At 37.0% G+C, this 27255-nt stretch overlaps 1 protein-coding gene across 1 annotated transcript; it reads left to right on the top strand.

Annotated features, from left to right (window-relative positions):
• Positions 1-26639, top strand: LOC131428209 (protein-glucosylgalactosylhydroxylysine glucosidase-like). The gene is made up of 8 exons (XM_058591955.1): positions 1-465; positions 5684-6042; positions 6327-6734; positions 16781-17180; positions 17238-17476; positions 17549-17636; positions 25137-25867; positions 25931-26639. The coding sequence occupies exons 1-8, from the start codon at positions 251-253 to the stop codon at positions 26077-26079; spliced, it is 2589 nt and encodes an 862-aa protein (XP_058447938.1). The 5' UTR covers positions 1-250; the 3' UTR covers positions 26080-26639.
• Positions 26640-27255: the final 616 nt, after the last annotated feature.

Below are 27255 nucleotides of genomic sequence, written 5' to 3'. Positions count from 1 at the left end.
TATGCAAATCAGAGCACATCAAAACTCGGTGGTAGTTAGCCTAGAGGCGCACAGGAAGCAATAACCCATCATCCGCGGTGTAGTAATAAGCGCGCACTGAACCGATGGGCAGCAGTCGTCGTGGCCACAAAAGTGCACAAACCGCAGAATTATCATCATGATTTGCACATAGAAAAGTGCTTGAAAAATAATACAGACACTAACCGAGTGCACGCCGGGGACAGGAAGAATTGCAGTGTATAGAGCGAAAATGTTTTTGCTGCCGGTAGTTCTCATGCTTGTCGGTGACAGTTTTACTAAACATCTCAGCGTTGATGCGATTGTCATAGCAAACCCAAATGAGGTCACTTCTCGGGAATCGGTTACAACAGCTCCGCAAACTGCTGCACCCGCCACGGTCAGTCCGTCAGACGACGGCGATGATGAAGAGGAAACTTTGCCGTGGTCTTCAGCACCAGGACAAAGGTTGGTGTGGTCACGACGAATTTACTGAAATGATACTAATTTATGTTTTGTTGATGCATCGATGCATGTTAACCTTTTGATAACTATAGGATCGATATCTAATGATGATAATAAATCTATAAACGTATTTTTTATGATTTTCGCAGTAGTCTGTGTAAAAAAACACTAAAATTGATTATGAATGCTTGGACATATGAATCTTGGACTGATCAAATTGTTTCCAAGTAACCTAAAAATCCGGATAAAAGGGAATGATTTGGTTTACACGCCAAATTTCTCTTTTGGTTTACTTTACGGTTACGATCTGTAAAACAATATTTTATCTGAACAATCTGTAAAATGTGTCCAGTTTACAGTCATATGTCAACTAACTACTGGATTTCGGAAAATCATATAAAAATATTATGAAACATACGCTTTCATTTTCCTGACATAGTCTTTCAATGAAACTTTTTCACAAATCAGTAAAAAAATTTCCCATTTTCAGAGACACAAATTAAAATAATAAAGAATTCCAGCAAAGATTTCTGTACGCTTCGATGAGAATCTAAGCTGTGAAATTTAATATTTTCCGTAGTGGAAATGCGAATATTTACGCATACGAGAATACGTGGCATCTTTACTTTGAATGTATTCCTGTAAATTTTCCATATGATAAAGATATTTTTAAATAATATTTTCTTAATTTTCTCTACGGGGTTCTAATTCCAACATTTACTGGGATAATGATCGCAGGAACATATAAGTCAAATACTAATTCGTCACTTCAGTTAATTTTTGCCTTTCAGTATATAAAAAAATTCAAATTGAACATTGTTAGACCAAAGATAAACTCAAGATGAAGTGGTCTGCGATTTCTCATGTATCATTTGAATAGGACCCTCCGATCCACACGGTTCATTGTCAGTTTCAGTCTAATCATTATTTGAAGCAAAACAATAAGTGCCTGATCGCTACATGTGTCGTAGCTATGACAATGTTTATGTTTGGAAAAATATAAAGTTTTAGTTTTGAACGATTTTTCGTACATCCTGTGTTTTTAAAAATTAGAAAATAAAAATTACTTAGAATTGCTACTTAGAAAATTTATTTTTGTCTCATCCCACGTAATCAATGGAAGCAACAAATCATTTTGTGCTGATTATATACGAGGCATTCCACGCAAAATCAGCCACCCAATTTTTTTTTCATATAGGGTAAGGGCTCCCTATTTCATCTCATTTGTAAAGACGTTACCGTAAAAACCTGATTTAGCCCCCAAAATCACTACGATTTTATCATATTTCTGCTTAATTCGCCTTGCTCCACATTGGGAATTGATTCACATTCCTTGGAAATTAAAATAAAAAATAAAAAATCAAAACTAAAAACAAAAAAACACTTCTGATATGTTCACTACTGTGCTCCTAATCTCATCTCAAAGGTTTTGTATTCATCCAATCGTTGGTCCTTTATTCATCCCATAAATTAGCAATGGCGACAGCAATCAAAACTAAAATATTTCACTATTACACTCTCAGGTTCAAAATATCAGAATTTTCCTTAAAAAGGGCCCAATGCGAACTATGACACAACACACGATATTAAAAAAACAGTTTGGAATCATTTCGACGTTTAAAATTTTTTGGATCGTTTTTATTACCTTTCGTTTCAAATTTAAAATTTTACTCTGCAGTTAATTTGGAGAAGTTAAAAAAAACAAAAAAAGAATTGTTACTATTTAGGCATTAGCCCTTCTAAAAACAAAATGTAGAACCAGAGATGCCATCATACAGATTTATCTGTATTGTATAGATTTTTGCGTTCGCGTTCGTTAAATCAGATTACAGATTTTCTAAATTTAATACAGATTTGTAAAGGTTCATAAAAAGCGAGAAGTAAAACGTTATGTTCAAATGGAAATCTTTTGTGCAAATGTTTGATGATAAACATTTATATTAAAATTTGAAACCAATTTGAATTTGATTTGAATTTGAATTCATTATTAGTAGATACATATTTTCTATGAAAATATCTGGCATCTCTGTGCACAGCCGATGAAACACACACATTTCACAGTGTTATGGTGACGTATAGCGGAAAGGAACCAGTGCTACTAGATTTGCCACAATGGTTATTTGATTAGTATTTAACACGCTCTATTTGGTAATATTAGAATCCGAAACAGTTTTATTTATATATAAATATCAATGATATAATTAAACTAATGTCACGGATACCAAAAAATACTTTTTGATGATAATTTAACGAAGAAAAAATATATTTTTTTATTTAACATTATGAGAAAACTTGGCAACCTTGCGATACGAAATGAGATGAAAACATAGCGCAATCATGTGAATTAAGTGCAAATTTTCATCTCATATTTTTCATTGCTTTTATTACTCATCAGATAATTTTAGAAGTCTTTAATCGTTGAATAAACAAGTGGAAAGTGAACATTACTAACTATAAAGTCATCCAACATTGAATAGTGTGTCATTATGTGAAATAGTGATCATGTTTTGAGACGAATCGATTAGTAAATATTCAGAAACATGATGAATTGTAAAAATTCAGACCAAAGTGGTTCCTAAATCAAAAAGTGAGTTTATTTTAAATGAAAAAAGCGATCGTTGAAGGTTTTTCTTAACTATTTTTTCAATTGGAAAGTGTGACAAAACCTAGAATAAATGTTTTAAAACGTTCCACAGTTTTGTTCAGGTACGTTTAAAGATATGATTAATGTTCAAAGTTATAAGGTGAAGGAATGAGATGGAAATTGGAGCTGAGATGAAATAGGGAGCCCTTACCCTAACTTTTTTTTTCGGTAAAGAACTCGAAAATATTCGACACGTATTTTTGCCTTTCTAATATAGAAAGGTTATGCAATCACTTGAAAAGCCGACTAGTAAAAATTGGCCCGGAGGGCCAAGTGTCATACAACATTCGACTCAGTTCATCGATCTAAGCAATGTTTGTGTGTGTGTGTGTGTGTGTGTGTGTGTGTGTGTGTGTGTGTGTGTGTGTGTGTGTGTGTGTGTGTGTGTGTCAAATTATCTCACTAGGTTTTCTCGGAGATGGCTGAACTTAGATTCAAATGAAAGGTCTCATGGTCCCATACAGAATTCCTGAATTTCATCCAGATCCGACTTCCGGTTCCGGAGTTATAGGGTGCAGTGTGTTCAATATTGTGCACCATCACTTAAACCGGCGAAACAAAACACGTAAAAAAAATTCTATACTGGTTTTAAAACTACACAAATCGATAGTAATTATCAGTAGGCAACTAAACAAACCGATTCCGGCTATCCTGGTTCCCGGTATCCGGTTCCGGAAGCACCGGAAATAGTGGTCATATATACTAAAATGGATCTCACTCACTTTTCTCAGGGATGGTTTGACCGATTTCCAAAAACTTAGATTCAAATGAAAGGTCTCACGGTTCCATGCGGAATTCCTGAATTTCATCCAGATCCAACTTCCGGTTCAGAGGTTATAGGGTGCAGTGTGTTGAATATTTTACACCGTCACTTAAACTGGTGGAACAAAACCGTAAAAAATGTTGTAAACTGCGCTCAAACCCCTTATTCCCAATCTGAGGCTGAAATGAAAGGTCTTAAATAAATAAATTAAATTAAATTACTGCATATTTTCGGATACAACAAACATTTAAATCGTCATTTAGAGTGCGATGGTAAAATTGTATATAATCTTCAAAGTTGAATAAAAACTAATAGAGTTTGTACGACATGTTTTTTTTTTATTCAATATTACAATATATTCTTAGGCACACTGCTTAAGCTCTAAGATGCCAAGGTTATTTTCTAATCTTAATTAACGACTAACTTAAAACTAGAATAATATGTGATCTTAGCGTCTCGAAAATCCAGCGTTCGGCTGGCGATCGGCAGTGGTCGAGATGTATTCAATATTGCACGAGTCTTCCAGATGGCGTTGGTAAATATTTAGCGCTGGCCGCATCCTTCGGTCCGTGTGGGTCCGCGGGAAACACCCCCAGGCTACGAAAGCCCGGCGGGTGGCCCGCATGCTGGGTTTTCGACTGGAGCGGTCTTCCGTGGACGATGATGGTGATGTTACGGAAGAGAATGAAAAAGAAAGTAAATATTGTGGAAACGGAGTAAAAAGGGGGATGTGGGAACAAAATGTCTGAAACGACAGAGATCTAATTAGTTTCCATCGAGATGGTGAAGAGACAGGGGAGGGAGAACGAAAAGGGCGACATGTTAGATGGTGGCCGTACGAGCCGACTTCGATTATACAGGTTCTCGAGTTCCGGTGCCGGAAGTGCATATAATAGTGAACCCACTTCGTTTTCTTAAGAATAACCTACGCGTATTGTTTCATTCTGTATGTTATACTAGTTCATGCACAAGCAATCCCTTGGTTTCTTTCAAAAATCGAAGAGAAAAATTTTGAATAGAATACCACAATATTATACATGAGAAAGGCATCATTACACCACTAGGTGGATTAAAACAGGTTTTTTATTTCAATATGTTACGTGGAATTTTCGAGATATGATTTTCGAAATTCCGCGTTTACTAAAAAGAACCTTTTTTCAACAGCCTATACTGAAAAAATTCCCAAAAATACAAAAACTCGTTCAAGACATGAAATGTACCTTTTTTTCTTAGCTTTCAAATAAGCGATTCCATAAAACAAACTTTAAACTTAATTTAATGAAAAAAGTTAAAAAAATCAAACTTGGGCCTAATTTTTTTTCTTGTTTTAGTTGAAAAAGAAGCATTAGGGTTTTAACTCAATCTTGACGAAGTTTCAAAGTGGAAAGAATAATACTTTCAGAACAGAGAATTTTTCAATCACGATCCGCACGCGCGGAGCGTACCGCAACGCAACTGACTAGGATACGGGCTTAACTTGTCGACACATGTTGCGCCAGTGATCGAATCCTAACTTTGTGTACGTTGTTAACTACAAATATTCACACATTGTATAATCTTATGTTTTGTGAAATTAGTCACCGCGTTCTCACATATTCGATTAGGGTAATTTATAAATAGTTCTCCAATTACCTACATCATATAATAATTATTATTACAGCACCCTAGGACAAACCCCTGATCGCAACCGACAGGAAGTGCTAATAAAAATGTGCATTTTTAATCATGGGATTTTTGGATTAACGAAAGTGAAATCGCGTACACCTGTTCTTGGACGATATTCTCACACGCAAGTAACCCCTGCCCTTCTTTAGATTACCATTGCCCGATGATGGGAAACTATTTCCGAGCCTGGCCAACGGCCATCTCGGCTTCACGGTCTTTGGCGATGCAATCTACATGAACGGACTGTACAGCGGCTACCGAGGGTTGAGTCACAGAGCCAGGATAGCGAATGTGGCTAACCTTCGGCTGACGGTGGCATCGGGCTTCACTGCAACTGTAAACGGTGGGAATGAAGCGACCACACGGATGGATTTCAGGTCGGGCACGTTTTGCGTCGATTACCGGGGACCTAATAATAGCTACAGGGTACAGCAACTGATCTATCCGCATCAATTCTACAATCGCGCGATCGTCAATCAATTCACGATCGAGCGACTGGACGCAGAAGGTTAGTATTCGTTAGTTGGAAAACGGCGCTAAACTACATCGATTTAACAATGAAAACAGATGTAAATAATGGGACGACAAATCACGATACTTGAATATTAATCACTGTTTACCATATCGGTAAAGAAATTTGTGCTCACAGTATAGAAACAATTTTTTAATCAATCAATTATAACAACGTATGGATTTCATCGTGATTAAGTAATTGATACAGACGTTTTGCTATTAGAACAACTGGAATTGTGCAATATAACCATTAGATATAAATACTTTTCGTCTCTTTAGATGACATTACTGTTGGCATCAGCCAAAACATCACCTGCCCTGGCAGCGAAGACATTTTGTTCGACTCAATCGAAACCATACTCATTAGCCACGATGCGGAACGGTGGTTCAACCTGACGTTACCATTCCAATTCCCGAGGAAGCAACAGCTGCGGGATGAATATTCAACAACGACAGCCACCGGAGCCGGTCCGATTTCGTCGTCATTTAAAGTGCACCGAACCTGTGGCAGCACGGTGATGTTGGAGGATCCAGCGCACCAGCCGAACCAGCAGCGACGCGTCTGTGTCTTATGGAATCATGTTCCAGAAGAGCTCACACTGAAACGGTCCGAGCGCACGGTGTCGTACAAATTTATAATGACGGCTGACGAAAGTGCCAGTTTTGCCAGGGAAGAGCTAGTCGAAGGTAAGTACAGCGGTACCACTGCGGTAGGGATGATCGAATCGAACTTTTAGATGGGAATATTCTATTAAATTTATTTAAATTTCACTAACTTAACGATGCAATAGACGAATTCGGCTCTCTGCGCGTCGAGCAAATCTGTCAATAACTTTATCGATGCAACCGCTTCGATGTTGCATCTGAGACAGCAATTTGTTTTCAACTGCTATAAGCATAAGCCACTGAAGCTTCTCCTGGAGTTGTGCATACGTGATAGAGAGAACAACAAACCCAAGTAGAGTGTGAGATCAAAAAGAAAACTCAATTTGATGTTGTGCTGTTCGTATATATCGATTACTTAATTTGCTATCGTTTTGGTCGTTTTAACGGTTAAAAGATCAAAATTGAAAGCAGATAAAATGCTGTGTGACATCAAACTGAAAACTAGTTTTGCTCTCAGTGAAAGCACATTGAAAACATAATATGATGCAGATTTTCTCGAAATGACACGTCACAAGCATAAGCTAAAAATAGAACAGCCAAAACAGGTCCGGGATAGTATACATTTAGGCGATATTACTCGCAAGCAAGAAAAAAGATTTTATGCAATCTCCATATTAGTCGCAAGCAAGAAAAAAGATTTTATGCAATCTACACACTACAGCGGAAAGAATCCGGTTTCGAACTCAAGGTGATTTGGAATGCGGACTTTCTGCGATTGCTATGGACTGTAAGAGAGCTATGAGGAGACAAAAAATGTTCGGTTATATGACAAGCAGTGTTGTTTCACGAAGTTGTATGCAGGTAGTTTCTGTCAATGCACACTTGTTGCGTCGCTTGCATCCCGCATCCACCGTGAATAGCAGTGTGGCTATTTGAGCACAGTATAAAAATGTTCTCTTTGTCCTTCTCATATCCAAAGCTTTAGCAATCAAACATTATAACATTAAATTGAGTTATCTACTTGATCTCACATAACTCGCACATGTAATCACTTTGAAATACGAATTTACAGTGAAATCTTCTACAACACAGGGAACGTGAATTAGGAGTTCGGCAATAAGGATCATTTGTTTTTTCGACTAATTGGGACAATGAACGATAATTGAACCATAATCTCTTCAGTAAATTTTTAGTTCTTGTGTAGACTTATAATTTACGATCATTTGATGCAGAATTAGTCCTGTGACTCAAAATTATGAAGATTTAGTTAGACGGTTTCTTTGGAAAAGTGTATTGAAGTTCCAAGATCTATTAGATGATTGATAAAATACTCCTCATAGTATCTAGCGTTAGTGAGAATATGAAGTTCTAAGCATTTATAACTAGGAATGAGAATTGTTTTGAAAAGTGTCTTCGACACAGTTTGTGAACTATTTAGGAATATACAAATTAAACATATATTTTCTTGGTGGCTCCTCTAAGCCACTAAAGTATTATTAAGAATTAGCTCTAGGTTCTGAAATCTGAGACATTCAATGTTCGATGTTCGAATTTCGTAAACAATGAATTTTTCCATACTGTTGGATATAAAGTTATGGGTATTTTCAGAACGGGTTTGACGAGTAGATTATTTTCGTCACTGAGGTCCCCGATTTCTGGATGCATTGTAAATAATGGTCTAAAAACTTTGGAATGAACTTCGCGACGTCGTATGATTACTAATATCGAAAAAAAAAATTAAACTGAACGCAAGAATTGTTACAGGACCGGATACTTAACGTATCTAGAAGGAAATCGATGACGTCAAATATATTTCTCATATCAAATTCTGAAATAAGCTCCTTCTACGGCAGACGATCAACGAGATGAGAATGCCAAAGCCACTATTTAGATTGACCTGCTTCAGACAAACGTAGTACCGATGATCGCCAATTTATCTAATGCCTCCCAGACGTGTGGTTTGACACCAATATTCTCGTTGTTAAAAAGAAGGAGCATTATTTGAGTCAAAGTTGAGAAAATGTTGAAAAATCGTTTCTTCGCGGTTATGGTTGCGGTCAACTGAAGGATCTCGGCAGAATGTCAAAGCATTTTTGTAAAAGGCAACATAGGACCGGAGGAATAATTCTTCCATTGAAACTTAACTTTGTATTTTTGTCTTGCCATTCGAAATTTGCTCAATTTCAATGGATTCACTAAGTTGTTGATTTTAATATTTTCATTTTTCGAGTTTCACAAAAATTTTCGCTTTAAACATCAAAATGATAACATAATGTGATATTAATTTGATGAATTTTTGATTTGATGAATCGATATCATATTAGGATTTCAATCTGATGTTGCTATCATAATCAGATTTCAATTTGTTCTCATTTTGATGTTAGACTTTACTCGGGAATCCAACTAATTCTTTTCTTTCTAGAATCTGTGCAGTAACTCATGTGCACGGAAAAGACACACAGCGACAAGAGATACTTCATAATCTAAGTTGGATGTATATGAGATGTGTTTAATTTTAGATTTTGGTGCACAAGACAAATAGGCTCGAGTTCAGAGAGCCAATAGCTACGGTAATGCTATATGAAAAGATCGTATGGCATATTATTTTATATTCGGTACCATCCGACCAACAGTTGATTCTCAAATCGCGTCTTCGTCCTTTGATTAGTAATCACTGATGCTTCTCTTGTTGTTATTGAAGGAATCGTTGTAAGATTTCTTTGAACTATACTAGCCTCTATTATTTTAGGTATAATTGGTGTCGTTGCTAGCCATTTCAGACGTACCTTGTTGTAATATTTTGTTGTTATAAATTCTTGTCACAGCTCTAGGGTTGATGATACAGAAAAGTTTTCAATGTCCTTGGGTATAGGAGTTTTTTTCTTTGAATTCTCGCAATGTTAGGTAGGTCATTTTTTTTCCATTCAATTTTTATTGTTCCTTTTTGTTACATTGCTGTATGGTTTACAATTTAAGTGATTCAAATGGTACATTTGTGCATCTTTCTTACAGACATTTTTTGTTTTGTTCACATTTTCGCATTGCCTAATTGGTAGTTTTCAGCTTTCACTGCATGGTTTGTTTTTATGACCTAATACTAACTTAACCTATTTTTACCTAATTTAATTAATTAAATTAAATTTTTAATTGTTTCATATTCGGAGTTTTGGCATTTTGTAACGAATTTTTCGCATGTGTTTCTTATTTTCTCTTCGATTGTCTCGACATTAGCTAATCTATGGACATACACTGTTCTGGTACGCCAGTTGAAGTTTAAAATCATCTTCAAGCATCTGTTTTGTAAGACTTGCAATTTGTTTTTATGGCTATTTGCACAAGTGGACCAGATTGGTATAGCATAATATATTACCGGAGCGATAATTTGTTTATAGATAGCTATCTTGTTTTGTTCATTCAGTTTAGATTGCCTATTTATTAGCGGGTACAATTTTTTAATTAAAAGTGAACATTTATTCAAGATCTTTTCTGTGTGACTTCTAAATAAAAGTTTTGAATCAGTTGTTAGACCTAAATAGACTGCTTCATTTGACCATTCGATGGATGTGCCGTGAAGTATGATTTTGCAATTGTCTTGGGGAATAAGCCTAGGGGATGGGCGGTACGGGAAAAATATAGTTTGTGTTTTACTAGAATTCACCTTGATTTTCCAGGTGTTCAAGTAGGTAGGTCTATGACGGTACTGGCATGTGGCCAGTTGATTTTCGTATGTGAACAGTGATTTGGAAGCGTACCTTCCGTTTTGAGCAGAAATTAAGTAAGAAGGAATAGGTATCTCCAAAATCTTAAGTAATACACAAATCTTGAATTATAATAGCTATGTAATCTAAAAAGTGTAAGAGGCGGAACTTGTGCGACTTATCAAGAGTTACCAAACCTAGTGCACAAAATTCACATTAAAACAGAAAAAATTACGTTTGTGTCAAGTTACAGTTTGTTGATGTTTTTCAACTTTTATGACCAAAGTTTGGAATCCGATAATCGAGTAGATATCCGATAATCGAATAGAAATATAGACTTAAGGTGAGGTGATCATTACACTTCTTCAAAAGTGCGCGCCATCGATATTTTGGGTTTTGAAGAAATACAGTTAGTATTCACTCACTCATACAGCTTCTCAACAAAAACGAAGCTTGTTCCTCACAAATATCGGCAAAAATTTCCACATAAGCGCCGACTGAACTATACCCAACTTTTAGAAATGGATTTTTTTTATTAACGACACTTTACCATCTTTGAGGCATTCGGGTCATGTTTCAGAAATTGAATAATTTCTCACTATTTATTGAATTTACGGAAACTTTCAATCGAAACTTTTTTTTTCTTTTTTTCCGAATCAAATCTGTTTCGAATCACAACTAATAGGGTAACCGATATATCATTGCTTAGCTTTAGAGGAAACCGGGGCTGGTTGGTCGAGTTTTGTTTTCCGACTTTCTTTACTGATTCTGGTTAGACTTTTTGATAAACTATCTTATGCTATCTTGAAGAAACAACTCTTGATCATATATGTGATTTTTTATTACTAAATAAAAATCAGTGAAAAAGTTATAACAATCAAAAATCAGGGAAACAGTTATAACAATCAAATGAGCAAAAAAAAATCGGTCAACCAACCTCTGGGCCGGGGAAGGTTGGCCGAGTTTGATAAAATATGTGAAACACATGAAATGCATCAATGGAAAACATTTATTAGTGAAAATAGCTAGCGTGCACCATTTTGTATTATGTAGGAAAGTAAAAAACCCGACACTTTTAGTTTTGCCTTTCTCATATAGAAAGGTTATGCAATCACTGTGAAAACCGACTTTTGAACCAGTATACCATTCGACTCAGTTCGTCGAGTACGCAAAATGTCTGTGTGTGTATGTGCGTATGTGTGTATGTAACGTTTTTCGCGGAGATGGCTGAACCGATTTTCACAAACTTAGATTTAAATGAAAGGTCTTGTGGTCCCATACAAAATTCCTGAACATTATTTGGATCCGACTTCCGGTTCCGGAGTTATGGGGTAAAATGTGCAAAAAAATGAAAATATGTGTTCTAACTTTTCTCATAGATGGCGCGACCGATTTTCACAAACTTAGGTTCAAATGAAAGGTCCTGTGGTCCCATGCGTAAATCCTGAATTTCATCCGGATCCCACTTCCGGATCCGGAAATATAGGGTAAAGTGTGTTAAAAATTTTATACCATCGCTGAAAAGTGCGAAAAACCGTAAAAAGTTTTCTAAATCGACCTCAAGTCTTCTCCAATTGATAGTTTTTATCAGTAGATGGTCAAATAAACCGATTCCGGTTATTCTTTCAAGAATCGAAGAAAATTATTTTGAAGAATACCACAGTATTACATATGATAGTATGATTGATATGAGAAAGGCATCATTACACCTCTAGGGATTTTTTTTAACTAGTTTAACTTTCACACTTAGTTTTGGCAACATTAGTGAACTTTTCACAGCTTTCGCTGCTATCTTTTTCTTTGCCAGCGTATACGATCACGTTTGTTTTAATTTTTCTCCTCCTCCAATGATTCGTTTACTAAGAAATTTTTCAAAATTTGTATAAATCAGTGAAACATTTGCATAAGACGACATTGACGCTCCTACGAATCAGTTCGTGCACTCGCCTTGGGGAGAGGTCCGACGTCTCCAGAGAGGCCAACGTTTGCAGCAGATTCCATGCTGTTGGGCGAGTATTGCTCGGGGTCAATCTTTAACAAATCCTGGCAGAAACTCGAAATCCTATCAGAGTTTGGATGGCATTCGATCCATGAAATATTGAAATCATTTTTTTAATCAACTATATACCTTAAATGATTGTAGTTTTGTATTTCGTTTTTTATAGACATTTTAATTTATTTTTATTATTTCTTTTTCATGTATATTTCTTCTTATATTCATCAATATAAGCATAACTGCCAATTTCGTCCAAAATAAGGTGAATACTTCATGAATATTAAAGTCCACATTGCTCTACATTGAACAACTCGGCCAACCAACCTGTTTCGAGAACAATAACGTTTTAAAAAAAATAAGTAAGGTCACACTGGAAATAGTTATACCATTTTGTATAGTTTGGAATGCCTATGTTTTTGGGAATAGGATGTAACTATAGTCGCGTTACACATAATACTTTGCAAAAAAAAGAGATTTACCAACGTCAAAAAAGAACAAATGTAACTACAGATGTCTCCACTACACTACAGAAGTCTCCACTGCGCAAAATAGCATGTTCACAAAAGACACTCGGCCAACCTGCCCCTTCGACTAACCAACCCCGGTTTTCCCTACCATCTGATGTGCCATTTATACGTTCTTCCCATTTTGTTACGGTGACCAGTTTGCAACCAAAAACCGTCAATGCAAACATGTAACACGAATTAGATTACTGCAAAGCAGACCCTGGCAGCTTGGAGCAAAATCAATCTTCAGTTCAGCAACGCCATCTCACGGCATCACGTTCAACATATCATGTCAATTGTATGAGTGCGCAGTGCTGCTATTTTGAAGCGCACGAATTTGACATTTCCCTCCCCTATTTCTATGTACGAGCTTCGATGCGGACTCGTCTGAGGCCGCCATGCTCGCAAAAAAGGATGTTGCCAATGATTTGTTCGGGAAATGTGAGAGCTGAATATCTTGTTAATATGATGTCTTTGCGCAAAGTTACGTTGGAAAATATTGTAACTTAGTATGATGAGATGTGAATTCGTAACATTAGTTTGACTCCATATCATTATAATCGATTTGTTTTGGTGGCAGCCTATGTTTTATTTTATTGTTTTTATGAATAAGTTACAGGGGCACATTCACGGATAAAAATCGATTGCCGGTACTATGATAGTGAAATCAAAAAATCATTAAACATGTCCTCTCATAAAATGATATGAACCATTTTATTCATGATTTCATGAATAAAATGGTTCATATCATGAACAATAACTTATCAATCATGAAAATTGTCATGATATAACGCATGGTCTGAAAAGTCCCGGACGTAACACATAGATAGCACTAGTTTTATTGCAGTCACTTTTTTCAGTTAATACTAGTCTTTAGAATACAACTGTTAAAATTTCATGATATTCTATTCATTTGTTTGTGAGCTATTGTGCTAAGAGTGACGCTATTTTTGTTATTTTCAGAACAATGGATCAAAAACAATTTCGTGTTATAATTTTACACCGTTCAAGCAAAGCAATGGGTTTAAAACTGTTATGGAGACTCTGCTACATCAGAAACAACAATAAAACGTTGGTTTGTTGACTTCAAACGTTGTCGTAGAGACACCAATTATGCAGAACGAAGTAAACATCCAAATGAGGCGGTAACACCAGAAAACCTAAAAAGAATCCACGCAATCGTTTTGAATGATCGAAAAGTGAAGTTGCGTGTTGGTTTTATATTCATTGGGCATTCGACTGTGAGATAGCTCTGTTCAAAATGAGTGCCGCGTTCGCTCGATGTTGACCAAAAACGAGCACGTGTTGATGATTCTGAGCAGTGTTTGGCCATGTTTGAACGTAGCAAGCTTGAATTTTTGCGTCGATATGTGACAATGGATGAAACATGGATTCATCACTTTATTCCGGAATCAAAACGATCGTCATCTGAGTGAACAGCAACTGGTGAACCTCGTCCAAAGTGCCCGAAAGCGGGGGCGGCCCGTTTAGCATAAGGTCATTTGGCATAATACCGTTTGGCATAACGCCGTTTGGTATAATGGCTATTTGGCATAATGGTCATTTGGCATAATGCCATTTGTCATAAAAATAGTTGGATTCGCAATATTTTAATCTAATGTAAATTTTCGTGTGTTTTTCGATCGAGTGTTGTTTTTTTTCGATCGAGTGTTGTTTTTTCGTTTCGAATATTTCGATAACATTAGGTGAAATGACATTTTTTTTTTATTTTTAAAATTCTGTAGTAAACAGAACACTGTAATTTTATATAAGCAACTCACTTAGTGCTAGCACAATCTTCTGTTCGTCATAGATGATTCAGGCCAAGACGACCGAAGGCCGCGAGTGCGCCGGCTACTGCGGGGGGCAGCGCCCCCGCAGAAATCACCTCTGTCTAGTTACGGGCATTTGCCCGGATTACCCAAAGCTAGGAGCTATCCCTCAGTTTAGTCCGAATGAGTGGCAGTGAGGTCGGACAGCAGGTCATTAAAAACGATGAGGCGTAGCCGCATTAGACTTTTCAAAATTGAAGTTAATAAAAACAATTTTCATTAAGCAGCATGTTCATCTGTTATGCCAAATAACCATTATGTCTAATAACTAGTATGCCAAACGACTTTATGTCAAACGACTTTATGCCAAACGACTTTATGCCAAACGTGGTAGCTCCTCCGAAAGCACAACGATCAACTGGAAAGGTTATGGCCTCGGTATTTTGGGATGTGCGTAGTGTAATATTTATCGACTATCTTGAGAAAGGAAATACCATTACCGGTGAAAATTATATAGCGTTATTGGAGCGTTTTAAGGTTGAAATTGCAAAGAAACGACCTCATGTGGCAAAGAAAAAAAATTGTTTCATCAAGACAACGCACCGTGTCACATATCAATCAAAACAATGACAAAACTACATGGAACTTCGAATATCTCCCACATCTACCGTATTCGTCAGATTTGGCTCCCAGTGACTACTGGCTGTTCGCAGACCTGCAAAAATGCTTGCTGGTAGGAAATTTCGCACGAATGAAGTGGTTATCGCTGAAGCTGAGGCCTATTTTGAGGCAAAAGATAAATCGTTCTACAAAAGGGGTATCGAAATGTTAGAGCGGCGCTGGAATGATGGCGTTGCTCTTGATGGAGATTACGTTGATGGAAAAAGTTAATTTTGAACCAAAACCATCGTGTTCTCTTTTTTAGGACCGGGACATGTTTCAGCCCATGTGTTAAATCATTCTGATCATGAAATCATGAAAAATAGACACTTCCGTCTCGATGGAAAAAAAACCTTACAGTTATGCAGCATTATTTTTATTATTAATTTTAGAGATTTTATAATTTTTTTGCAGAAATAAATTCCATTTAATTCCACTAGTTATTAAAGAATCTTCTATATTAAAAAATCTTTCGCCACTAATGTCACGAAATAGTAACAAACATGGATACTAGTATTTCGGTGTGCTTTTTGCCAACTTTAATTAAGTATGATGAAAAGAAGGTGCGATGCTGTCTCTTTTGTACTCGTTCTGGTAAATCAATTCCTGTTTTATTACAGGTAACTCATTTTGCTAAGCTACTTTTAAGTAGTATTTTGGAATTTTTATGTATTTCCTATGTTTGTTCGGTCTTCATATTTAGGTAATAGCTTGTAAAGCCAGGAGAATTTATTTTCTTGGTTTAAAGAGATTTTGAATTTTTTTAAATATGTTTTTAAACATTCAGCTACGTCTAGTTTCCATTGGTTAGAAATTTGTCTTGAGTTTGTTATGTCATACCACGTGAGTTTATGTTTAGCTACTTTTGACTTGAAATTGTATGATCAGAATCATAATCTACTGATATTCTTTCTAATTAGCCTCTGAATTTGAAGTAATTTACATTAATGCAAACTCCAGTTAGGTTGAGTTAATAGAATGTTTTGAGATGAATAGTTATCAATATATCTGGAGTAATTAGAATGTGTGTAAAAAATTTTTCAAAAAAACTTGAATCCAACAAGCGATGGCTACGGCGACAGCGAAGAGTAGTTGAACATCCCAAGTTTAAGATTGGCAAAGCCACTAAAAAGCCGCCTTGGTTGTGCACCTCGAGATGATAAAATATTTTTTCCACTTCTTTTATTCCGCCCGTTATGCTTATTTCACGTCTAAATCAGACTAACAAAATAAATTCCATTTCTTTCTTCGGGTCACGGTTCGGGTCTTTCTTTGTAAAAATACATAACTCACTTGCTGTGACCATTCGCGGTCCGTTAGCTTTCGCGTCATGATCAGACAACAACAAAAAACAAAAGCTTGCCGAAGGTTGTAAACTAAACTTGAATGAATATCTCATTGACAGATGAACAAGTGATACTGCAATTAAAACAAATATCGTATTGAGTTAAGTTGGAAATTCCTCAGAAAGGCTAACGCAGCTTTACATTTGCAGTTTTCCTGCTGAAGAATGAATATTTATTGAAGCGTCATACGAACGTTTGGCAAACTTTTTGGCGTAATTTCGACATCAACGTAGAGGGTAATCCGAAATTGGAGCGAGTGATTCACGCGAGTATCTTCTATTTGATAAGCAACTTTCCGTTAGGCGACCTGAGCCGGCCGTTACCTTTCAGAAGTTACCGATTCGGTGGGCTTAGCCCAACGGGACTTGGTCGGGGCGGCACGAATCTGGACGACTACGAGGGACATTCGTTCTGGGATACGGAGATTTGGATGTTCCCGGTTGTGAACATAATTGAGAGCAAATTGGCACGGATGTTGATCGATTATAGATTTCATAGACTGTCGGCAGCTCGGGACAATGCGCTTAACTCTGGTTACATTGGCGCTAGGTGTGAAAATGGTAAACAATTGAAAATGAGCACAAATAATTGTTATCAAAATTTTAGATATCCCTGGGAAAGCGCCTCGTCGGGCGTTGAAGTTACTCAGCCATGTTGTCCGGAAGTGGCGAAATATCAACAGCATATTTCTGCCGACATCAGTTTCGCTTTGCGTAATTTCTTTGCCACCAACCAAGACTTGGATTGGCTGCAAACTCAAGGATGTCTCATGGCACAAGAAATCGCCCAATTTTGGTCAAGCCGGCTATCGTTCGATCCCGTTACAGGGTTGTACGATATTGAGGGTCAGTTCCCACAGCAGCATAAAACCGCACGAAACAGTTAATCAACCATTCTCTTCTTTACTTCTTCCGCAGCGGTGATGGGACCGGATGAAGATCATGAAAATGTAACCAACAACGCGTACACCAATGTGATCGCAGCTTATGCACTGTATTTTGGCGAGTAAGTGGTTTTCTTTTCATTGCTACCTTATCCCATTCATTAAATAACTTCAGCACCTCCATCCAGCAGCCAATATTCCATAGATTTCTTCCGTCCGACTGCTCTCAAACATCGTCAGTGGGGTACAACGAAGAAAATTCACGTTTACCATCCGCTTACTTCAACGAAAAAAATGGATTAAAGTGAGTTTAATACAGTGCGAATAATGGCAATAGTTCTTTTTTGTCGTCTGCAACAGTAACCACACAATAGCATTCTAAGCCACCCGTTTTCTTAAGGTAAGCTCACGTGACGCAACTTGTAAACTCACGTGACGCAACTGAACTAACTTCTGAAAACTGCATTAGAGCAGCAAGCTGCCTAATGATTCACATATTTTTTAAGGCCAGGTTCCTTAAAAAACATGTTTTGCCTTTCTCATATAGAAAGGTTATGCAATCACTGTGAAAACCGACTTTTGAACCGAGGCCCGGAGGGCCGAGTGTCATATACCATTCGACTCAGTTCGTCGAGTACGCAAAAAGTCTGTGTGTGCGTGTGTGTGTATAGGCGTATGTGTGTATGTAACGTTTTTTTGCACTAACTTTTCTCGGAAAGGGTTGAACCAATTTTCACAAACTTAGATTCAAATGAAAGGTCTTGTTGTCATAGAAAAAATTCCAGAATATTATTTGAATCCTACCTCCGGTTCCGGAATCATGGGGTAAAATGTGCAAAAAATTGTGAAAATAAGTGCACTAACTTTTCTCACAGATGGCTGAACCGATTTCCACAAACTTAGATTCAAATGAAAGGTTTTGTGGTCACATAGAAAAATTCCTGAATATTATTTAGATCCGACTTCCGGTTCCGGAGTTATGGGGTAAAATGTGCAAGAAAATGAAAATATGTGTTCAAACTTTTCTCATAGATGGCGCAACCGATTTCCACAAACTTAGATTCAAATGAAAGGTCCCGTGGTCCCATACGTAATTCCTGAATTTCATCCGGATCCGACTTCCGGATCCGGAAATATAAGGTGAAATGTGTTAATTTTTTTTACCATCACTGGAAGGGATGAAAAACCGTGAAAAGTTTTCTAAATCGACCTCAAATCTCCAATTTATAGTTGTTATCCGTAGACGGTCAAACAAACTAATTTCGATTATTCTTTTAAGAATCGAAGAAAATTATTTTGATGAATACCGCAGTATTATATATGATAGTATGATTGATATGAGAAAGGCATCATTACACCATTAGATGGATTAAAACAGGTTTTTTGGGTAAAAAACGCCCTTTTTAATCCACCTAGTAATGTAATGGCCTATCTCATTAAAACCTCACGAGAAATCGATCCAAGTTTCATATGGAACATTTTGAATAACTGTTTCCTGATCCGGAATCGGGAGACTGTCGCAGTTGCAGTAGGTTTCTAGGACCAATGAATACCCAGATCTGCAAATTCGAATAGTTTTACAATCTGCTTCGAAAATTTTGTACTTTTTGGTGTCGTGAGAAATTTTTGGCCTTCATTATCCTGTCTTTACCTCAGCACCGTATTCAACAAAAATCAAACACCGGTAACAGATATTCGTGCCTGTGTCGTGATTCTGTTTTCTTCAAAACGGTTGAAAACCCGTGCTCAAGTGTGCTCGGTGCCGATGAACTCGCTTGTATTTTCAAAATCGAGCTTCGCTGTTGGTTTTCATCTTTTTTTTATCGCGTGTACGAAATCGAAAACCACATTCAGCGTGTTTCGTTCGTAGAGGCTTGTGTGTTCTTCTTCCGTACCACCGCATGTACGTACCGGTGCGCTTTATAAGACAGTTTAAAATTTTAAAACCTCATAAACTTGTAATACCGGAACCGGAAATCAGATCCGGATGAAATTCAGAATTTATGCATGGTATCGCTGAGAAAAGTGAGTACGTTCCATTTTAGAGGTTTTTTATATCATACATTTATACTTGGTTTTAGCCTACTTACGGGTTATTTTAGAGTTTGAGACCAGTATTTCCGGTGCTTCCGGAACCGGACACCGAAAACTGGTATAGCCGAAATGAATACGTTCGGCCTTTGTTCAACATTCTTTATCCTGTAATTCCGGAATCAGAAGTCGGATCCAGATGAAATTTGGAATCTGAGTTTGTAAAAATGGGTACCACCATATCTGAGAATAGTGAATAATTAATTTTAAATTGAAATTTTTACGCTAATCACTCTGTAATTTTGGAAGTCGGATCAAGATGAATTTCAGGAATTTCCAATGGGATCATAAGACATTTCATTTGAATCAAATTTTGTGAAAATCGGTTCAGTCATCACTGAGAAAAGTTGTTTTCTTTTTTTACACATTTTACCCCATAAATCCGGAATCGGAAGTCATATCCGAACAAAACTCAGGAATTTTGTATGGGACTGCAAAACCTTTTATTTCAATCTATGTTTGTGAGAATCGATTCAGCCTGCTCCGAGAAAAGTTGGTGCACTTTTTACCCCATAATTCCGGAACCGGAAGTCGGATCCCAACAATATCCAGGAAAAGAAATTCGATACGGGTAAAATTCAATAGCAGACCATGAAAGACCATTCATTTGAAATTCTAAGTTTGTTGAAATCGGAACAGCTATCTCCGAGAAAACCTACACTCATCCACACAGATATTTCTTGTACTCGACGAACGGAGTCGAATGGTGTATGACACTCGGCCCTTCGGATCTCGGTCCAAAAGTCGGATTTCACAGTGATTACCTAGGCTTCATTTATAAGAAAGGCAAAAAAACTGATGTACAAGATTGATAATCAATATCTCTTTTACAAGCAATTCAACTACATTTAAACGTGGTCGTGCCAACACCGATGATGCACCATGATCTGGTTGTCTAAATGAGGCTGCTGATTGAAGCTCTTAAAAGATATCAGAAGGAAATGAGCACTTAAATATGGGACAATTGTTAGCAAAATTAATGTCACGTTTTTCACAGATGATCAAAAACGACTTTCCGTTACGATGGTTAAATTCCATCAATTGAAATTCGAAATCCTACTTTGTCCACCAGATTCGCTAGATCTAGCCCCCCGTGATTGCTTTTTGTTCTCAGATTAAAAGAAGAAGCATGCTGAACAGACATTTGCATCCAATAATGAGGTCATCGCAGGAATTGTAGCATTAGAAGGGTTAGATTCAGTTTAGTTTTGATTCAGAAATACAAATCACCTACAGTACCACCGGGTTTTTATCGACAAATTAATCTGATCAATACAAAAATGTTTTCCCATGTTTTCAAAGTTTTCACCATTTTATGGTGAGCGACAATCAGACGCATTTCAAATTGCGCTATTTTACGATCCCTGTGAAATCGCTACAGTTAAATTGTTTTGATAAGTTGTGTCTTCCAGGCATCGTTTGTCGCCCTGTTCACTAATGTGTGCTATCAGAAGCCCCAAGATCTACAGTACCAATTTGTATCACCATAAAACCAATATCCACCACTATTATCAATGATAAAACCAGAAAACTTTCTCACCGATCAAACAAAGTTGACCACACAAGCCAATCCAGTTACAACCAAACCGCTCATTATTGAAAACTCAAACCGTTACCAATCATATTAGAGCGCCACGACTCAATAAATACGGAAGAATCCCCCCGGAATAGAGCAAATAAATCATAAAACGTCTCGTCGTCTCTAAGCCCTGTGTCAAAACCGTGTACAATTATTGTCTGTGACTGCATTCGACGTACCGACCACTATAATTTTCATTTCCAATCCGATTTCCAACCATTGCCATGGTTTCGAATTTTCTCATCCACTATGGGCCTTGCTGGAGCAGCGGAACCGCACCAGCCGATGCGGAGCATTGATTGATTTTACATGGGAAACTTTTCTCCTCTCTGCGCGATGTTGTCATTTCGTGAAGCGGTCGTTTGGCGATTGTTTTCATTATGTCATTATTGTTTGTTCATCATTTTTTGATCCGGCCCAATCCGAGACTGATCTGATCTGATTTTTATTAGGGATAGAGAAACAGAATTCTTTCTTCTTTCAGTATGATCCTATGAATTCTACATGAGAGAGAGGGCCCTTCCCCGTCTTGTGTTTTAGCGCTAAGAACTAAGAATCTTTACAGATGTTCTTGTCAATATCGTTTGATTCCTTATCATTGAAGTTTCTATTTCCGGTCGGAAAAAAAGAGCGACGAACCATATGAAAAATTGGAGGCCGATATATTTCGTCATGAAAACAGAACAATATGTAAGGGAAATTCACACGTGGCATCAGCCAACTATCACCGGCTTGGGACGGTTACGGAACGACAACATTAATTGTAAACAATTCTAATGGAGACACACAACGTCAACGTCCGAAACATTTTGATTTTACAATTTTTCAATTGTTGTTTCAACTAAAATGTTATTGATTTAACTAACATATCTGTTGATTTTGCCATAACTAAACGAAATTACTGTATTCAACTGTGTACTGTCACTTTGCGGAGAACGAAGATAGCAAAACGCAGAACGAAAATCTTCTTCATACCATCAGAAACGAAAATTTTCAATGGTAAATGAACGCATATATGTCAGTTACGTAGTGGACGTTTCATATAAGGGAAAGTATGCAGAATTTTAAAACAAGTTTGAATAGATATTCTAGAGTGCCTATAACCAGAGTGACGACAGCTGTTCGTTTGGAATGACAGCTTTCTTCCAAACGAGCAAACAACCTGTCAAATACAATGCAAAGCTAATGCGACTGCCAACATTTCAGATCAAATGTTTTGAATTGTTGGCATCATTACGGATGACATATCGTCACTCTGGTTATAGGCACTCTAAGATATTCCTACAGTATAAATATTTTAATTTCATCTCCGAGTAAAGTAATTTCGGTCAGTTCATGTCAATGTAATTAAAACGCTTAACGCATATAAATTTAGGGTGTATGTCAGTTTAGTTAAAATAACAATTGAACAATTTTAACCAATCAAATTCAGAAAAACAACTAATATTTTAGTTGTTTTGCGTTCGGTGGCTTTTCCGTGTGGCGTCTACCGGAGTTGATTAGTCGTCTAAATCGTATTTAATACTGACATTTCCTGATGCAAACAAACCAATCTCGTTTGCCGTTGTGGTTGTAAGTGAGCTGTCAGAAAAGTCAATTCCTACATTGATTTGCACCATTTTTTTCCGTTAGAAAAATTTAAAATTTTGAAACGAAACTCAGTTGACACGTTACCTTTGTTAATATTACTAGCAGATAATTACTAATTCATACCATCAACATTCGCATTATAGACCGCTCGTTTATCACTACTTTTAGATTGATAAGAAATTGTTCATTTGAAGCCATCCACTTTCGGTTAAACACCTCAAATTTTTATTCACCCAGCCAGATTACTATTTTCCCTTAATTCTAAGGGCTCATGATTATGCTCATTACGATTACGGGTCAAAACGATGAAAGAATCATCATTTTTGCGATTTTTTCCAGAATTCTCGTTTAACAAAATGAATTCAAATGTTTTGCATGATAAAAAGCATCATTTGAACGACATTTTGTAATTTTTTCGTGGAAAAACATTGAGAAATAAGTCGGCGAAGAGGTATTTTTGAAGACGCTTCTTAAAAACCATGATTTGCGGTGTCCACTGTATCTCAGAGCAGACTAATCAAAAGTGAACCGCATAATGAACGCAACATAGTTAGAGTAAAAGTTTTTCTGTTCGACTAGAAAGTAGTAGAAGTAAAAATATTGGGCCTGTGCGCCGAGCTCTTGCTTCTTCACAGAATGAGATAACCATAGATAAAGGTCCATAACTTCCAGAGTTTCGTTCCAATAGGCTTGAAAATTTCACAGAATATCCTTAAAATGCTTTATTATTAGAAAATATAAAGAAAATAATAAATGATTTTTCAAATGTGTAGACCCTACCCGCCCCTTAACTGCGCGAAGAAGTTCTCTACCTCTGTTGCTGCTTGTAGGTTTTCAGTCCCACAGGGCTCTGTCATCGACGTTTGTTCTGTTTCCTTTTTCAATATTCAGTAATTTCCTCCACTGATGGTGTCCTTTTATTTCGATTTCTACAGGATGCCAAATAACTTGTTTCCAATGCCCATACTAGGAAACTCTACACGAAGGTGTTGTGTGTGATGAGTGACCAGGATAGTAGACTTTTTAAAAAATAAGATGTTGAAATTCGCATCGAAATACATCATTTGGTAGGCTATCAACATCTATAGAAAGCGAAGTGAAATTTTTGTCATAACGTCCCCCGTTGTTTTTGGGGCAACACAAAAAATGCTATTTTGGTTGGATTTATCTTATGACCACTATTTTAGAAAAGTTTAGGAACGGTATGCTGATGAATTGATACTCTAGTCACTTATGTTCTCCATATGATTGTTGTGTGTGATGAATTCATCCATACGTTACTTGGAAAAGTGCCCTACAGTCGCGTTCTTTAAATAAAGAATTTACAATCTACTCTGGAAAAGAAACTTTTCATAAGAAACTGATAACTTTTTTCTATAGGTAAATTACTTTTTATGCTATCAGTAGACTTCGCCTATTGATAACGAACAGTTTATCCAAAATTGCAATTTACAAATACCTTTCCTCCCCTTCTACACATAATATCACACCCCGCTCACTTTTTTATACAACCCGGCGAACGACCAAAATTAGGTTAAAGGCGGGTATAAATAAACGATATAAAAAGAAACAGTTTATTCCTACTGTGACCCTTTTCTACTTTTTATTCTTTCTGGTTGGCGTCACCTCACTTCCGATTAGGTTATATTTCCAGTTAATTTTCGTTTTTAGTCCAATGGATTCTCTTTTCACTGTACTATAAGCGAAATCCTCGCTGTGTTGCAACGTTGAGTCGACAAAGTACGGATAAAAATTCTTTCTTTAGTTTGCCTCTTTTTTGTCAGAAGCTCTCGCAGTGGAAAGCTTTTCCCGCTTTTTAGTACCTGTAGTTCTCCGCTGATAAATACAAATTTCCGTAGATTTCCGGAGAAAAAATCCAATTTCCTAGAAACTCTTCGAATCCGTAGATCTACGGAGATTTCCATCACTGACATCACTGGCACAGACCCCCAAAAACAGCTTCCAATTACGCAGTGGCGTATCTAGCGGAGGGAGGTGGACTTTGACGGGGGCATTTGTCCGGGCTCATCAATTTTAGGGGGGCGGCAAAGTAATCCTTGGGACCTTGTTTTTTTTTTTGATCGCCCAAGTCAGCTTTCCGGAGCTCAGCTTTTTTTTTTGTCACTAAACCAACGATGGGGGCGGCAAATCTCTTATTTTGCCCCGGGCGCCAAATTTCCTCGGTACGCCACTGCGTTTACGTGAACTTTCCAAACAAATTCAACCCTAGAAGAATTTCTCAATTATTTGCAGAAAAATAAACGTCTTCGCACTGTCTATGTATCCCGTAACATGAAATATACTAAATATTAATATCATATTACCGAAATTACCGTGACTCTTCTCTAATCTATTACTACAGCTTAACAAAATGTTTGTGCAACGGCAAGCCCATCAGTCACAAGAGTGTCATCATCGGGTATAAATCGAAGAGGGCTCCAATCGATCACGACGGCGACACAAACTGGAGCACCTTGGCAGGACGCATTAAACTGCTGTATGACCCGGAGAATGACTACCATCCCCAGTATCTCGGATACCAATTGGGAACCATTATCAAGCAGGCGGACACTGTGCTGCTGGGATACCCTCTGCAGTACCAAGGAATGACAGCACAGACTAGAAGCAATGATTTGCGATACTATGAGCCAGTAACTAGGCGTTCGGGCCCTGCCATGACTTGGGCCATGCATGCCATCAATCATCTGGATTTGAATGAAATTCCACAAGCATTGGAAAACTTTGAAAGAAGCTACGAACCTTATGTGAAAGGCCCTCACTTGGTATGGAATGAAATCGAAACCGGAATGACCGGGGCAACAAATTTCATTACAGGAGCCGGTGGATTTCTTCAAGCCGTAGTTTATGGTTTCGGTGGAATCAGAATATTTTTGGACAGATTGCAGATAAAAAACTCTCAATTACCAACCGACTCTACCCAACTATCGATCAAAGGATTGAAATATTTGGACGCCAGCTTGAGTTTGAATATAACAAGAAATGGTGTCATGTTAGAAGCCACACATATTGGACGTAGTTTGAGCATACAAATAGGAAACGAAAAAAGGAAAATGATGCTAGTGCACAAAATTTGTAGGTTATTGTACAATGTTGTTCATCGAGATCTGTTACGGAATGTTTTTTTTTCTATTTCAGATCACATATCTGATGTTACAGTATTAATAAAAGCTACTCGTGATATTTACGAGTATTGTCAGCTGCCTGAAGAAATAATTACACCTATAAATGTCGAAGAAGAAAATGATAAAACATCGATACTAAATGAAATACGGAAAAACAGTTAGCTCATTTCGAATCCTCAATAAAGTTAAATAATACGAGAACACTTTCAACACATCTTTGCAACGTAACTGAAAACTCATGACAAGTTCATCCAGAAATTTTCGATAACCTGATGTCCATAGAATCATTATTATCGCCCTTAGGTTTTCATAAGGCATTCGTCAGCAATGCTATCGTTTTTCATTATTTTCTTTTTAATCACAAGTTCAAATTATATTAAAAGTATTTTTTTAATCCATATTTTATTTCGATTGTACATGAAAGTGATGATATTGTAACAAAACGGATGACACAAATGTGGCCCACATATTTTTATATTAAATAAGCTGTATTGCTACTTTGCTTAGCGTTTATTTTATAAAGTAAGGAGAATTCCAATAAGTAGCAGTGGAAAACTGAATTGAGTTGCATTAATGCATTAATAAGTGAAATTCAGGCGGATTTTCAAACATATTATATGTGGTTTTTTTCTTTGCACAGCATATGCATCCACTATTCCATGCATAGCATTCTATCAAAATAATTGGAACAGCTGTTATAATAATAATTAATAATTAGTTATAAAGGGTGATTTTTTAAGAGCTTGAGAACTTTTTTAAACAATAAAACGCATAAAATTTGCAAAATCTCATCGGTTCTTTATTTTAAACGTTAGATTGGTACATGACATTTACTTTTTGAAGATAATTTCATTTAAATGTTGACCGCGGCTGCGTCTTAGGTGGTCCATTCGGAAAGTCCAATTTTGGGCAACTTTTTCGAGCATTTCGGCCGGAATAGCCCGAATTTCTTCGGAAATGTTGTCTTCCAAAGCTGGAATAGTTACTGGCTTATTTCTGTAGACTTTAGACTTGACGTAGCCCCACAAAAAATAGTCTAAAGGCGTCAAATCGCATGATCTTGGTGGCCAACTTACCGGTCCATTTCTTGAGATGAATTGTTCTCCGAAGTTTTCCCTCAAAATGGCCATAGAATCGCGAGCTGTGTGGCATGTAGCGCCATCTTGTTGAAACCACATGTCAACCAAGTTCAGTTCTTCCATTTTTGGCAACAAAAAGTTTGTTAGCATCGAACGATAGCGATCGCCATTCACTGTAACGTTGCGTCCAACAGCATCTTTGAAAAAATACGGTCCAATGATTCCACCAGCGTACAAACCACACCAAACAGTGCATTTT

The sequence above is a fragment of the Malaya genurostris genome, chromosome 2 (genome assembly GCF_030247185.1).
Source record: "Malaya genurostris strain Urasoe2022 chromosome 2, Malgen_1.1, whole genome shotgun sequence".
Taxonomy (NCBI): Eukaryota; Metazoa; Arthropoda; class Insecta; order Diptera; family Culicidae; genus Malaya; species Malaya genurostris.
The sequence above is the reverse complement of the archived record's forward strand: the minus strand, read 5'-3'. Positions and strand labels throughout refer to the sequence as shown.